Here is a 15294-nt window from a genome sequence, read left to right as displayed (position 1 = left end):
CCCGCGGCGCTTTTATTGCGCGCGCCATAAACGTTTATCACATTTTTCACAATGACTAAACATGTCAATAAAAATAGCACATAATCTCACAATGACTTCAATTTTTACTATTTCTGAGCTACGTAAAGCGACAATGAGATAGGTGTTTACTGTTAACAGTATCTGAAATCTAACAAAGGCTGTGTTCAGGAACATAACCCGTCGTCATAAACGAGTTGCATTAGTCACAGTGACTAAACCTTTCTAACACAAGATTAGTAATTTGCAAATATTTCGATAACGATTGATTTCAGGTCCTATCCTCATACCTTCAAACAGAATTTCATGCTTCAAATCCAAGAAAAATATTAGGCATTTTAAAATACTGAAATCAAAATACCTTAAGTAACAAAAAAGCAATTGTTTCAAGGGTAAACCTTGAATGCAACTTCTACATGGAGAATATTTGTCTACACTGAATAATTTACGAGTTGTTTGAAGTCGTCACGTTACGAGACTCACCCTGTGCATATACCACATGATACGCATGGAATAGTGAGTCGAAAGCCGAGGTGTAGGGGTACCAACTTATGGTGGGGAAAGACCCATGTAAAAGTGGGGATTATGCAGCTATGGGTAGGGGGAACATTTTGTGATATCTTCTCTGCAATGTTCATTTACAAATGTTTCTTCACTTTTTACGTTTATTAAAACTGTGTTGTTTGAAGTTTTATCAAATCTTGAAGTTTTATTAAACTGAGACACTCTGTATAACAGATTTAAGATGCTATGTTAGACGAACCTTAGATTATGAGATCGTGTAATCCCCACGTAAAATTTTTAAAAGTTAGCCATAATGCGTGTTGATATATTGTAGTCTTTTGTTGTCTTATCAAGCTTTTGAACAAAGCAAATTCTTCTGCGCTTACCGTTCTAATAAACGAAATAATTACTGCAAGGAACCAGCTATTTGGAGAACTGCATCTGCAATTAATCCAACACTAACCTGACCAGTACAACCGATTATTATAGTTTTCACCTGGCTAGCGTTCAACTGTTAGGGGCATTGTACTAATAATGGCAGTAAATCGCGCGATTTACTGCCACGTGAAAATGTACCTTTTGGAATAAAGCAAAATCACCGAACATTTTGTAGATAATCTCTTCTGTAGATTATTTTTTATATAAATCTGTGGTTACTAGAGTAGACCTTTTTCTACTACTAAAAATTACTACAGTCAACTTTTTAATCACTTTTACGTGAAGATTTAAATTTAATTGGATAACGTAAGCCTTTGGATTCTTACAAATATTTAAAAGCAAAGGGATTTTATTTTATTATCATGACTGTAATAAATATGTAACGGCGGATTTCGTTGCCGATATCTAATCAATATTGATGAGTAACAATAGCGATAATGCTAACAAAATATCGACAAAAGAATTGGTCATCAAATTCAAATATTTTAAAGAATACTGCAATTCTACTGGAATTGTTTTGTCATGGATTATATCAAGGATTTATGAAATAGTCCCTGCTCAAAATAGAATATATACATTTCTTTAATCCGTATTAGTTGAAATTGATGCAAGTACATTTTAATTTTGAAGGAACAATGGTCAATATTATATTTTCCTTCCGATTTTTAGGTCTTAGGTTTTTTCCAACGATATCGATAAAAAATTTAATAAATTTTATCTCGTTTTAAGAATACACTTCAAGAAAGTGGATCGCAAATGATTTGAAAGACTTTGAAAAGACGCATTTATGAATTTATCAGTAATATCAGATAGCAGCATACGTTTCCATGAAGTTCGAAATATCAACGTTCAGCAATGTGGATGAGTAATAATAATGGATTTCCATCAACAATAAATCCAATTGTTTATTTATTTCATGTCAGTAAAGGAAGATTTATGTCCTCTAAGATATTTTTAAAAAAATATTTTAAAGACCTAAAATTTTTTAAATTGTAAAATGTTTCCGATTTGATCATTTTACACTATTAATATTTAATATTAATTCTTTACCTTACTAGCAGTTAGTAACAATCATCCAATTTTATAAACGTACTTTTCACGTATTCTCTGTATTTTTTTCATATCAGTTTCCATCAACAAAATGAAAGACTAACAATATTAGTTCGTTATCAACCGAAGGTAACTCAAAAAAAAATATTTTAAAAATTAAAGCAAACGCGGCAGATAATGTTACAAGACTGATTTCTTATTGTAATTATAATTACAGTTCTATTCTCGGTCAACAATTTCGTAGATAGATAAACATGATTCACCAGCTATTTTGAAATCAATTGTGCTTATTGACTTTGATAACAAACGTTATATAAAGTGCATAACTGCACAGGTAGCTGAAACATGAAGCTCCTCAAAAATGTCTAGTTAGCAATAACTCTAAACAAAAATTATAATTTATTATCCAAATAAAGTACACTCAACAAATTTTTGCACAAGAACGGTTTTATAAAAATTATAATAATTTTATAATGATTTCACGTCAAACGAATACATATTTTACAATATGTGTTTCCAAATGGTTACACAATATTTTATTATTTAGAACAGTATTTTTTAACACGGTCAAACGACAAGTCTGTCGTGAAATGAGAAATACATGACTAAAAGCATTTTTATAATTACCGGTACACATATGTTAGCACACTGCATACATTGCATCAAAGTTGACTCAAGGCGAAAGTATTGTTCATCTACAGTTAAAAAAAACCGTGCAGGTTTGTCACGAATTTTGACAAGAATCTTTTCACTGCAGCAATATGCATACAAGATAAAATAGCAGTCTTTAATGTGATGTCGATAACGTTATTGGCTGTATAGTCGTATACCGCTACAGGCTAACGCCCCATCCATTCGATCCCGTTTCCTTTTTTCTGTAACCGTCAGCCTCGAGCAAGCGATTTTCTCGTGCCCCACTCCTATTTTTCTCGTTCCCTCCCATTCGTTTTTATCCCACATTTTCGAATTACCGTATTTTCCGTTTCTGTATCGACAACCGAACAATTATCTACGTTAAACTGACAAGGAAATCTCACGACCTTCGGAATACCAATTTCGTTCAAACTTTGTACGATTGTAGAGTACATCGAAAGTCACCATTTTGCAAAATCATAGCAACTTTCAGAAATAAGAAATTTCGCAGTTATCAAGTACTTTAGCTTAAAATCGCTGGATTTATTAATAAACGTATAATTTGATATTAAAAATAAGTAAACGATAAAACGTAATTGAAACATTCTTTACTTCGATAAAAATCAATATGGACTTCAAGAGAAGCATTTTAGTTTAAAGTAAAGAACTTGTAAACTGGTCATTTGACCGGTTTGGTAGTTTTAGTGGTAAATCGAGTGCTGTGAGACTCGCGAGATTTATGTAATTTGCTGATAATAATTAAAAAATACAATTTTCAGATTCGACTGAAAATGAAATGGAAGAAACATGTATTTGCTTCAATTTTCTGTGAAAGAAGGAAAATTTATATTTCTCATTTTATTATATTTTAAAGAGTCTAAATTAGGAACTCCTTGAATTTTAAATAAGATTAAATTATTTGATGTGGATGTAATTTTTCAAACTCTATTTTAATATAATTCAATATAAATAATAAACCTTAATTTTTTCTCGATTAAAATTAATTTTGCAATTCTACAACCAGTTCACTTGCACGCCGCTATTAAAATTAAAATAATAAATCTTCCAAAATATTTTGAAAATTTAATCTCATAGTTGAACTCATTAGACTAGTAAAATACTGTAAAATTGTAGTCTTGGTAAGATAAGAGTTTCTACAAATTCTTTATCAGCAATTAAGTGGTTATTACAATTTTTATGATCTGTACATCAGATAATTACAACGGTAGACTTCCCGTGCGTTATTCATATATGATTATTTTCTCAATAAAAGCATGTCTTATTAATTTTTATGGTTTTCTGTTATTCCGAAAATAAAACGGGAGAGAAAGGCACAAGTGGTGGGAAACGAAGAAAAAGAAAAAGAATTGCTGCTAGACAGAAAAAAAGTGGATAGTAAAAGATAAGAGAATAGTTAAGCGCATAGTACAAGGGAATTAAGTTTCTCACGTTAAAAATTGAAATTATTTGAACGATACGATAGATGCAGATTTCTCTTAATGAACGTTGTTTCGTTATTTAAATCCAGCAGGAATGTAACGCAGGTAAAATGTCAGACTTTCGTTCGAAGTTCCTTGATCGAAGATAGTGTGTCTACGCGTTAGATTCCACAGTTCGACCTTCAGTTTGATAACGCTAGGATAACGTTTCGACGAACGTGCATTGATCATCGCAAGCATAGCGAACTTAACGAAGTCAAGTGAAATTTTACGCAGTGAAATAGAAGCTTGCAATAAGACTATTTTTTACACGATTTTGAAAACAAATTTTGTGTAATTTTTAATAAAATCAATTTTTATGATAAATAACAACAAAATTGTGAAAATAGGTTTGTTATTTGCTTTATGTTTTTTGTACACTAAAAATATTTATTTTTATGATACAAATTGAATCACATACTTTATACAGATTTTATGAGATATTTTCGGGAGGAGGAACAACATAAAAAATTATTTTTGCAATATTTTTATATTATTTCTAAGTTAAAGGTTTTTTATTTACTGACAGTAAAAATGAATTCCTAAAAATTGATTTTGGTCAAAGTAGAATGTCTTCTTAAAGGGATTTAACATTTACAAATACACTAAATTTTAAAATAAAATATAATAAAATTTTTGAAAAATTTTTATATTATTTCTAAGTGAAAAATTTTTTCATTTACTGGCAGTAAAAATGAATTCCTAAAGATTGATTTTGTGGTCAAAGTAGAATGTCTTCTTAAAGGGATTTAACACGTTTCCAAATACGCTATATTTTTTAAATTTTATTGTGACATGTATATGTTACACGCAGAACACATGATTATATAGTAGACTTATCAATAATACATTTTTCATCAAGCGCTACGTATGTATAACAGGGTAAATAACTTTAAACTATGACCTGTATACTTTTACGATTTCCCACCTACCGATCATATGCATTATCGCAAAATTATAATGCTGTATTTTGAAATATACATATGTATGAAGGTATCTTCCGTTAACCGAAGTGCGTCCTTATTAAAAAGAATTATTGTACATATACATTAGGAAACCCTTACACCTAACGGAAGTTATATTCATATACTTTAAAATAATTTTGCAAGTATAATTCTCGAATAATGCATGTAGGTACAAAATCATGCAAGCGTGATTTTTTAATCGGTTTCAGAGCCATCTGTTATAAGGAGAGTTTGCATGAAAAAAGTTTGTCTAGTGGAGACCTTAGGTGATCATATATTGTCAATACTAATGGTTAATATAAATTTCTATATAATTTTCTTAATTTTTGTGTTACTAAAGTGTTAAGGACCTAAGTCATCAATGTCTCTAAATTCAGAAATTCCTAAATAATCTGATATTCAAATTTTTTAATCTTAAAATTGTCAAATTTTGAAGTTTTAAAACTTCAGATTTCCAAACTCTCAAGAACATAAATTTCTAAATTCCAAAATTGTGAAATTTCCAAGTTTATAAATACTCAAATTCCTAAGTTATCAAATCTCTAAATTCAGCGATTTCTTAATGTTCTAACATTCAAATTTTTAACTCTCAAAATTGCTAAATTTCCAAACTCTCAAAATCATAAATTTTTAAATCTCAAAGTTGTGAAATTTCCAAATTTATAAATACTCAAATTCCTAAGTTATCAAATCTCTAAATTCAGGGATTTCTTAATATCCCAACATTCAAGTTTCCAGCTTTCAAAATTGTGAAATTTCCAAATTTTAAAACATTAAATTTCCAAACTCTCAAAATCATTTCAAAAATTTCAAAGTTGTGAAATTTCCAAATTTCTAAATACTCAAATACCTAAGTTATCAAATTCCACTCCTAAGTACTTAAATCCTCAAATTTTCAAATCTTCAAAATAAAACATTGCCAAGTCTTCAAATTCCAAATTTACCAATTCGTAAATCCACAAATTAAATCCTCAACATATATATCAATAGATCCCTAAAAAATGTACAATATACTGCTCCTTTAACATCTCCACAATATAATAAACATACAGTTATTTAGAAAATTGAGTATACACTGGCTGAAGTCTTATCTGTTCAATTAACAGAAAGGAAAATATTTTCCCGCAACGTGAAAACAATTAATCATTAATTAACAACTCAAACATCTGTATCACTTTATTAATCAAAACAGTACATTTTAACGTCACGTTGTGCAAGTTTACATTCAATTACATTAAAAATATCATTTTTTATAAATATTGCTCTTACAAAATTAATATAGAAACTTAAAGGAATCGTTGAATAACCATTGTACAAATCCTTATATGGGAAAAATGGTTATTATTAAACGATTCTTGTTCAATAATGCACTCATTTATTGGTTTCTTATTAATTGAGCAAATAAGTTTCTAGTACTAATAAATAAGACTAATAATAAGTTGATAGTACTTTCAGTTTTCAAAGCGTAAGTACGAAGCATTACATATAGCATGTACGCATCACAATAAATTCACAAGAACAACGTATTTTTAAGGCCGTTAGAGTATTAAGTCCCCTTAACGGGTTCACATATAACACGGAACGTTCATATGCAGCGCGTTACAAGAGAAAGAAGTTGGTGGCACGCGATCGAAGAAAATCCCCAGGCACAAGAATCTTGCGTTGAGGAGCACTGATCTGCAGTTGTATATCGTTGTGTTACCTCGATGGTGGGGATGGAGGTGAAGGGTGCAAGAGGAGGACGCGGAGGGGCTCAAGGCCGGTCACGCTGTCAAGCTAGAAAGCCTGCGCGCCGAAATATCAACATGACTGTCCAACTCGGTTAGCCTTGCCTGCTGCTCCGATTACCTCGCCGCGTTCGTAGACACGCGTTTATATCGTGTTCCAAACGCAATCGGCGGAAATCATGAAAAATTCGTGTGAATTCCTTTCGTAAAAGTAGAAAAAGACAGGCGTTAAATCGGCACAAAATAAAGGAGGGAGGGAGGGCGGAGAGACTAAATCGCGAGGCAGAGAAACGGAAGACACGAAGTTTTGGACAGGTGGTACGAGCTACGGAGGCTGACAGCTGATAGTTCGTGACTCTTGTATCGAGGGAAGTTACGAAACTCGTTACCACGGGAAAGGCTACGAACACGGCTTACAGGAAAGAAGTGGAATATACATCGGTGTGCGGAGCGTGCGTGTCGAATGCCTCCGCGGCTCGCTGGCAAGAAAAAGAAAGAGGAAGGACATAGAGAGACAAAAGGGACAACCGCTGAAAGGGAAAGACAGAGAGAGATCCGAGCGATCGGCGATCGATTGATCCGCGATTAAAATTCGCCGACTGTTCAATTATCGGGTGGACCACTGTCGTCCGATAACGCGATAAAATGATTTTCTATCAATGAAAACACGTTTTGCAGAAAAGAAAGACGTAAGGGGAATGAGATAAGATGAGGAGGGGGAGAAGGAGGAAGAGGAGGAGAAGCAAAAGAGACGAGAGGAACGATGAAAGGAAAGGGGATAACGAAAAGGAGGAGGGAGTTGAGGGGTCATCGAGAAACATAACCTCTGTACGCGTAACGACGACCGACTACTCTACCCAAACGATTTTAGACTTTACCTTCGTCTCTGATATACTTACTTCCGCGTACCCGCGTTTCTTACCTTATGCTCCGTGCAATTCGACGCCTGTGACGACGATCGTCCGAAACTTTCCTGTTCACGGACAGCGTCTAGGACACAACACTCTTGACAGTTTTCCACGATGATGTACGTTGCTGATACAGTTCTTTTTTTGATTGGCACACGAGGACAGATAGACCGATAGATCACACAACACTACCGACACTTTCGATACGCGACACTACGATTAACCTACAATCGGGCGTCTTCGTACGAAGTAACAGGCAATTGTAACAGGCTTGGCACACCTTCGCGTCACGTTACAACGAGTTACAACGAGAGCCACAGGCAGCTATAAGCACGGGCTACCTCGAACTCTCCGTCTCCGTCTCTGCTGTTGACTGGTGGCTACCTCACCACAAGCTCGTCTCGTACCTGTGTCTCTCTTTCTCTTTCTTTCTCTTTCTACGCTCGTGTGCGCCAGCCATTAGTACAGTGCATCGCCACCAGATGCTCGACGTTGCTGTGGCCGTGCGTCGATGTATGTGATGTAGTTGAATCTAGACTGGAAATTGATTTGAAATGGTACTTGAAACGTGTGTACAAAATAACAGAAACTGGAGCAACCGTTTCAAGTGAACTTTTTTTATACTGTTTTATCAACCAAGTTAAGCAAAACGAAGTAACAAATTACGGCAATGCTACAGGATAAAACAGTTTATTTAGATAGTTCTCAGATAATTCGTATTTACGATTTCTTTTCAAATCAAATGGATACTATCCGAGGAAGTGTTTGAAAGTAATCTTTATTTCGACCAATAAAAGGAATATAACAGAAAAAATATAAATTGTATATTCTTCCGAATGAAGGACGCTAATAAATTATAACTGAAATATTTGGTTATAATAAATTATTAATGTCGATTCTCAACTAACGTGTTTTAAGCAATTAATTCGTTTGTGATCGAAATTTGACGAAAGATTGTTGGAATGTCAACGTCGGTTAAAAGTTAACCTGTTTAATTAAACGTTCGGCTAAGTACACTGAATTTACTTTCCAAATGTTTTAGGAGAAGTTAACGATGTTTATAGGACAGATTATGCTTGATTGATTCAGGAAGAAAGTTTGATGGCTAAGTGTAATTAAAACGTTTCTAAAACGAACAGCATACACATTATCCGACAGCTTGATTCCAATATGGCGGATGCATGATTTAGTCTAACCAAAGGCGTCGCCACTAAATCAACCTGATGTCTGACTCACGCTCCTGTATCGCTTGTTTAAACCACTTTTCTTTTTTAAATTTTGTTACTTGCTTTGTATTGTTCATTGTTGGACGAATGATGTCATAAAGCATAGGAAAATGTTTTTGTGCATTCATTTTATTTTTGGCACTTTTTTTATATTTTTATTTGATAAGCTTGTTTCAAATTTGAGGAATTTGTTGAAAAAGGATCATGTACCACGATATAAGTTTACATAAAAATTAATTTTCTCTTCATTAGGATATAAGAGCTGGTTATTGGTACAGAAAAGTAACAATCGGTTGAGATGTGACACATATCTTTCATTCAGTGAGCTCTTCATTTGTCAATTTGGCTACAAGTTAATTTTTACTTTGTATCTCAATAAAAATTGTAATTTTAATATCTGTTACACAGGAATTATTAAGAAGTATACTTTTACTTCTTAACACGATATCTTTCAAATTGTTATCAATATTTGCATCAGAATACAATTTTATGTTTAAAGGTAGATTTATAAGTTTTCCTATAAGTCTATATAATGTTACAAATTATTTTCTCTGAAATCACAGCAAATACTGATTTTACTTTTATTTAAATTAAGTGGATCAGAATGACTAATTTGATGTATAAAATATTATTTTAAGGAAAATGCAAAACAGTCAAAGAGGACTCCCCTCTTTTTTTAAATGTAAGTATATACGTTTTAACATAGATTGTATTATTCATTGGAGGATTTTATGGAGTATTCAATGTGAAAATATATTAAATTTACGAGGACGATAACCGCAATTATTTTCGCACCAACTTATTTGCATTAAATACTTCAATTACGTATACAATACAAATTTGACTAATCTGCATTCTTATCAGTAAAAGCAAATGTGAATAATACCAACGAAAGGAAATTTAAAACTACATTTGAAATTACAATTATTTCTTCTTCATAATCGTTAAATCAGAAATACTTAAATCGAAGGTGTTTATTGAATGTCTGATATGAAATTTATTTGTGCATCTTTCTTCTCGTTCTTGTGCAATAACAGCGGAAACTCGCTGAAATTTAACCATGTTCAAGGTAGAAGCACCTTTTTTTCTGCGAACGAGAACATTAAGAGGAACTTGAGTCTCTTCCCCATTTAAAAAGAAAGATAAGATTACGGTTATTATAAGGTTCGATTGACGGCATAAGTCAGGTAAACGTGAATGATCGTGGTTCAACGCTCGAGACTAACCGGGGTCACCAAAGCATTTTCCTTTAGCTCTGCTTGACAGCGATTGGCATCTATAATAATTCTCGGCAGCGCGGCAAAACAGTTGCGGAATGCATTTGATTCGAACCCGTTTGAACGCGTTTCAGGAAACGTGAGCTATAGTCCTTTCCAACGTGACACGAGCCTTGATTTGATCTTTCTCGTTTCACCCTTTTATTGTTCAATTTATTACGTGCCCCGTAAAGTATTCAAGGTGTTGAAATGAATCGATTCTATACGCAAACTGAACTTGAATGTCCGAAACAAAATTCTAGATAAAAATAACCTGGAAAATTTGCATTTTTTAAGTATTTACTTAGTAAGATATACTATGTAGCTTTGGAAGCATTTACAAATTTCTACAATTTGATGAATTGTACATTTTTCATATCAAATTGATTTTTCATAATAAATTGAAAATTCTTTAGGGGAGAAAAATATAAAAATTTTTCCCGAAAAAAAATTTGTATGAACTTATTTAACTTTGAAAGATATGATGATAAAGAAAAATATGTCAAGAACAATGATGTATTTTAGTGGCGTGCTCTTATACCATTAATCAGTGGTATGATTTCATTAGATCTGTATCTTTTTAATTGCTTTTTATCATATCGTTAAATCTTTATAGTTGCGATGGGATCTCACTGCGCGTGGGGAGAACACTTCATTCTTTTATTTAAATATCAGTCACTTATGTTGGTTTATACATTAAAAAATTATATTGTTTCTAACGTACACTCATATTTTTGTATGTCGAAAATGTATCCTACTGAAACTTTATCTCACTGTAAAAACGACAAAACTGAAATTAAAATTGAGGAAGATAAACCTAAAAACTTATTGATTAATCTTTCCAAAGTTTTTTTGACAATTTCAAAATAATGATAAGGGATAAAATTCACTGAGCTAACTCATCAAAACTTTTTTGTCTTCAAGCTCATAACTGTATTAGATTATAGTGCTTCATTTGTTAGTAGAACAGGTTGTCAATGTACAGGCGTACAACTTTTTGATATCTTGCCAAAACCGTTCATCTTCAGTTATATAACTTGCAACATAGTTATACAATTTCCCTTTCTCATAAGAGTATTATTTATGTCAAAAATAACAACTTAGTGAAAAAATAATTTCTCCCCGATTTTTTACAGGAAATATTCATTATATAAAAATACTGTTCTAAGATCATTTGAACAATACAGAATAATATCAGTTTCCTGAAATACTAAAAAGCTGACTAAGAACAAAATGGAGGTAGATAATTAGTTAATATCTCGGTTGATAAATGTGCGCTCCGAAAATACGTGTGAATCGGGGCATACCCCTTTCACTCGGATTAATCAGCCCCTTATTCCTCGTACGTGCTTTCTTATAAAGCACGCACAGTACTTGACGGGTTAATTTGATGTTATATTGCCTTCTATCCATAATCTGATTGATTACAGCCGAGAATCCAAACGCTTTCAACTTTCACTTGCTTCGTTTAAAAATATATTGTCTCCTGATTGCTTCCATCATCGATGCCATCAGATCGATTTTATTTTTATGACAAAAGCGACGCCATAGAAACTCGCTCAGGTGATCGGCAAAATTCTCATGATGGAAGTGACCTCTTTCTCTCAACCATTTCTTTGCCGGTCGCCATTTAGACTCTAGTTTGGTGTGGGTGCCATTTTATAGTTAAATTACTTAAATCTAATGGAGACGAAATATCAACACATAATTCAAATTGCAACGTAACAGAAATTTATTAGAAATTAAAGTTATATACCCGCAAATTCCGTGCTTGTGATTTATTATATTTGTATATCTGCAGTTCCGCATAACTTTCGTATGGATTGCGGCCGGTAAAAACACTTTCTTCTATGAGTGAAATTAACGTTGACATTTCTCGATTATTATCATTCAACAGTCATTAGTCGTGGTGTCTAGCGTTTCTATTACCCTTTACTTCTCTTGTTGCGCTTGTACTTTCGTTTTATAAATTTTTCTTCGTCAATTTTTTTAAATATGGTTCTTATGAATTGAATAAAAAGACTTACACTTTTGAACAAAATTTCACCTTAAAGTTTGTTCTTTTTTGTGGAGGAATATTCATAGTATACACGACGTGTTTATGGAGTTGAAGAATTGAATTAATATAAACTAAATATTTTGTGTAAATATTTAGGTTGGACGTTTTTAATAGAAGGGAAAAATCAATAGCAATAAGGGATTTTTAGGATGAATTAATTCACAGGAACTAATGAAAATTGTAATATTCAAACGGAAAAATAACTAATGTACAAAAATAGGAATATCGAACTTTTACAACGAATTGGAGATAAGAATCTCTAATTTAACGAATTCCCAGTTTATATGTACAAAAAATGTTCTGTTAATTCTCGACAGACAACCATGCCGATATTATTGCGGTCGTTGTTAAAGTAGAACCCTCTTTTAACGCGAAAACACGGTATGCTGCACTATCGTACGAGAAATCTTGTGCAAGTCTTAAAAAACTGAATAATTTGTTAAATAGTTTGACACATGTATTTATTATTTATTGCAACTGTGAAAACATAAAACTTATCGGACAAGGGCTGTTGACAAAGTTTTGAAATTTTCAATGTTCCTAAAAATAAATATAATGGAATTATGTCACGGATTAATGTTTGATACATAGCTTTTTATCTTCCTTTTATTTTCAGTAGATACATACATGTAGAAACCGAACAATCTCGAGTGACAGAAAAATATCGCTAGGCGATACAATGGCGTGAGAAATTTCACAGCAAAAGATCAACGATAGTATACATTTTATTAGCTATTTTATTATGTACACGTATAGGACGCAATTCTCGTGGCTACAATTTGTTTTAACACATTCTGTTCCCAGGTAACAGGTGCAGCGGCCGCGATAAAAGGTCGTAAATTAAATCATTAAGTGGTAAATTAATCCATTTCAAGATTCCATATTCCACTTTACGTTTCAATACAGGGATACACTCTACAAAACACTTCTTTGTGCGACCGTGACATGGTACTTTTTATCCTCCCTTTTGGAGTTGCATTTTTTCACATTTGTGCGATTTTACGGCCCCTTTAAATATCGCCGCCTCTTTGCGCTGCTTTTTAAGACACAGTTGGTACGGAACGTGTTAAAAACAACCGTAAACTTGGCACAGCTCGTCAGACGAAGGGGTGTCATTAAGTTAAAAAGACGTTATTAGAAATCAAAAGGATTGTAGTTTCACTCTAGTCAAATGGACTTTAATTTTCTGAATTCTCTTAATTTATTATATCTGCTGTGGGAAATTTCTGAATTTATTAAGTCTAATATATGTTATTGTTAAATGTCTAAAAGTGAACTTTTATTCTATCACAAGTACATTTAAAATACAATGCTTTAATTTTCTCTTCATCTTATTTTCAACTTTTTGTTTTGAGAACAAACTAGTTTTTGTTCTTTTGTAACTGACCCTCTGGCGAAATTTTCTTAAGTTAAAATTGAACACAGCTGACTCATTTCTCAATCTTTCCTTCAATCATTTTCACGCTTTTATTCTATAAAAATGAGATTAAATTATTGGAAGAAAATATAAAGTACACGTTTAAAAATACATATTCCTCAGGTATGAATAGAAAGTACTGTAAACGAGTCCGATCTTTTATCTCAATGATACCCCTGCAGTCAAACTCAATACTGTAATCCAACTGACTTGTTACTGTTCCGAATGTTTAATTCAAGACCGGTGACAAATATAACACCGTATCGTCGACAAAAAAACATTTATCTAAAAGAAAGTTAGCATCAGTAGTCTTTCACTTAAAAGACGCCAAGGGCACTTCTTGCATGTAACATCTCGATTGCTCTCGCAACGGCAGTAAATCTAGCTACACGACTGCATTTCCTTTTGTTCTATCGAGGCACAAGCGTCAGGTACCTGCTATCCATCGAAACCTCTGTAAATCATCGCGATTCATTTATTTCCTGATCCGTGGTGGTATCAGATTCGTTGGTGTCGGTGTTGGACTGCTACTGCAAGATCTGCTCAATGCCCGATGAGGCTCGACGCTTAGGAAACTCTTGTCAGCTGCGCCAGTTGGTGGAGCGGAGACTATTTCCGGTTCCGCTGGACTGGGACATCGTCTTTGTGTACAGCTTGATAAAGAGCTTCTCGATAATGTCTGCAGCGGTATTTGGTAGATTCTTATTGGTTTCCAATCTCCGTGATTGTCTGCAAAAGTATAGGGTATGCGTATAGACATATCATTTGACAGATCTAGCATAACCAAGTTGTGATTTACGAGTCACGTTTAGCTATACTGACTTTCCTTCTGTATTGTAGACCAACCTTCATACCTTGCCTCTGCTATTTCTCGATATTAAATTTTCGAGTTACATATGTATTTATGTTACATATAGTGACTTGCAAACCGATTCGTGGGGATTGATTATGGGGGGAACTAAACCAATTGGTAGTAATGTGCAGCTGTTGTCGGGAAGACACTTGATCATGCTTTAGGTTCTGACCGTTCTGATTTATCGTGTTTTCATTACGCCATGAAGCAGCAAGAAATGAATCGTTTTTAGTAGACGGTACATACTTTGTAGATTAGATCGAGACGACGAAGATTGTGCGAAAGGAGACGGACTGGAAACCGGTTCTTCTTTGTCCGGAGGCTTAGTGTCCAAACGAATTCTTTCGCATTTGCCTGGTAGAAATTCCGGGGCCGTCGTCGAGAAGAAGATATCCTGTTTGGATGTGATTAAATTCAAATTGGGCATTGCGATCGTGTGCACTAGGTTTCCATTGATTATTAATCGTATCTCCATGGTATCGTTGGTGAAGGCAATCACGTAAGGGAAGGCACAAGCTGAAAATTGAATATTACTGAAGTAAACGCGTTATTTGTTGATCAGATTATTGCGCGAAGGAAAATTTAGGTTTACCTATTGCGGCCGGCACGGAATTCCAGTTGAAATCGAATTCTGTTGGCGCGGTACTCTCGTCCAATATCTTTTGAAAGTGGCAGGTGTCTGTGCAGAGACGTATCGAAATAATACATTAATTTTTAAATTATTAACATTGTACAAATGTTTTTCTTCTGTGGAAAAAATTT

The 15294-nt window shown here is 33.4% G+C and overlaps 3 protein-coding genes across 28 annotated transcripts in view; 1 reads left to right on the top strand and 2 right to left on the bottom strand.

Moving 5' to 3' along the window:
* Nucleotides 1-8380, bottom strand: part of Hr39 (nuclear hormone receptor FTZ-F1 beta) — a 37280-nt gene extending 28900 nt beyond the window's left edge. Inside the window, exon 1 of the mRNA XM_003700598.3 lies at nucleotides 7736-8380. The gene's annotated coding sequence lies outside the window, so the exon portion shown is untranslated. The remainder of the gene's footprint in view (nucleotides 1-7735) is intronic.
* LOC105661785 (uncharacterized) overlaps nucleotides 1-15294 on the top strand; it is a 351630-nt gene that overhangs the window by 30219 nt on the left and 306117 nt on the right. The gene's annotated exons all lie outside the window — the stretch shown is intronic.
* The window catches only part of LOC100882687 (GTPase-activating Rap/Ran-GAP domain-like protein 3), a 33926-nt gene continuing 31482 nt past the window's right edge, over nucleotides 12851-15294 (bottom strand). For 10 of the 11 annotated variants that reach the window (XM_076534662.1, XM_076534668.1, XM_076534633.1 and 7 more), the window contains 3 exons: nucleotides 15125-15211; nucleotides 14779-15048; nucleotides 12851-14408 (listed from right to left, as the gene is read on the bottom strand). In XM_076534662.1, the coding sequence (XP_076390777.1) occupies nucleotides 14155-14408; nucleotides 14779-15048; nucleotides 15125-15211 (611 nt within the window). In that variant the 3' untranslated portion in view covers nucleotides 12851-14154. Of the gene's footprint in view, nucleotides 14409-14778; nucleotides 15066-15124; nucleotides 15212-15294 lie in introns of those variants that run through there. The other variant, XM_076534676.1, reaches the window with a different exon arrangement.

Source organism: Megachile rotundata, chromosome 1 (genome assembly GCF_050947335.1).
Source record: "Megachile rotundata isolate GNS110a chromosome 1, iyMegRotu1, whole genome shotgun sequence".
NCBI classification, from domain to species: domain Eukaryota; kingdom Metazoa; phylum Arthropoda; class Insecta; order Hymenoptera; family Megachilidae; genus Megachile; species Megachile rotundata.
Note: the sequence above shows the minus strand (reverse complement) of the source record. Positions and strands in the feature narration are given on the sequence as shown.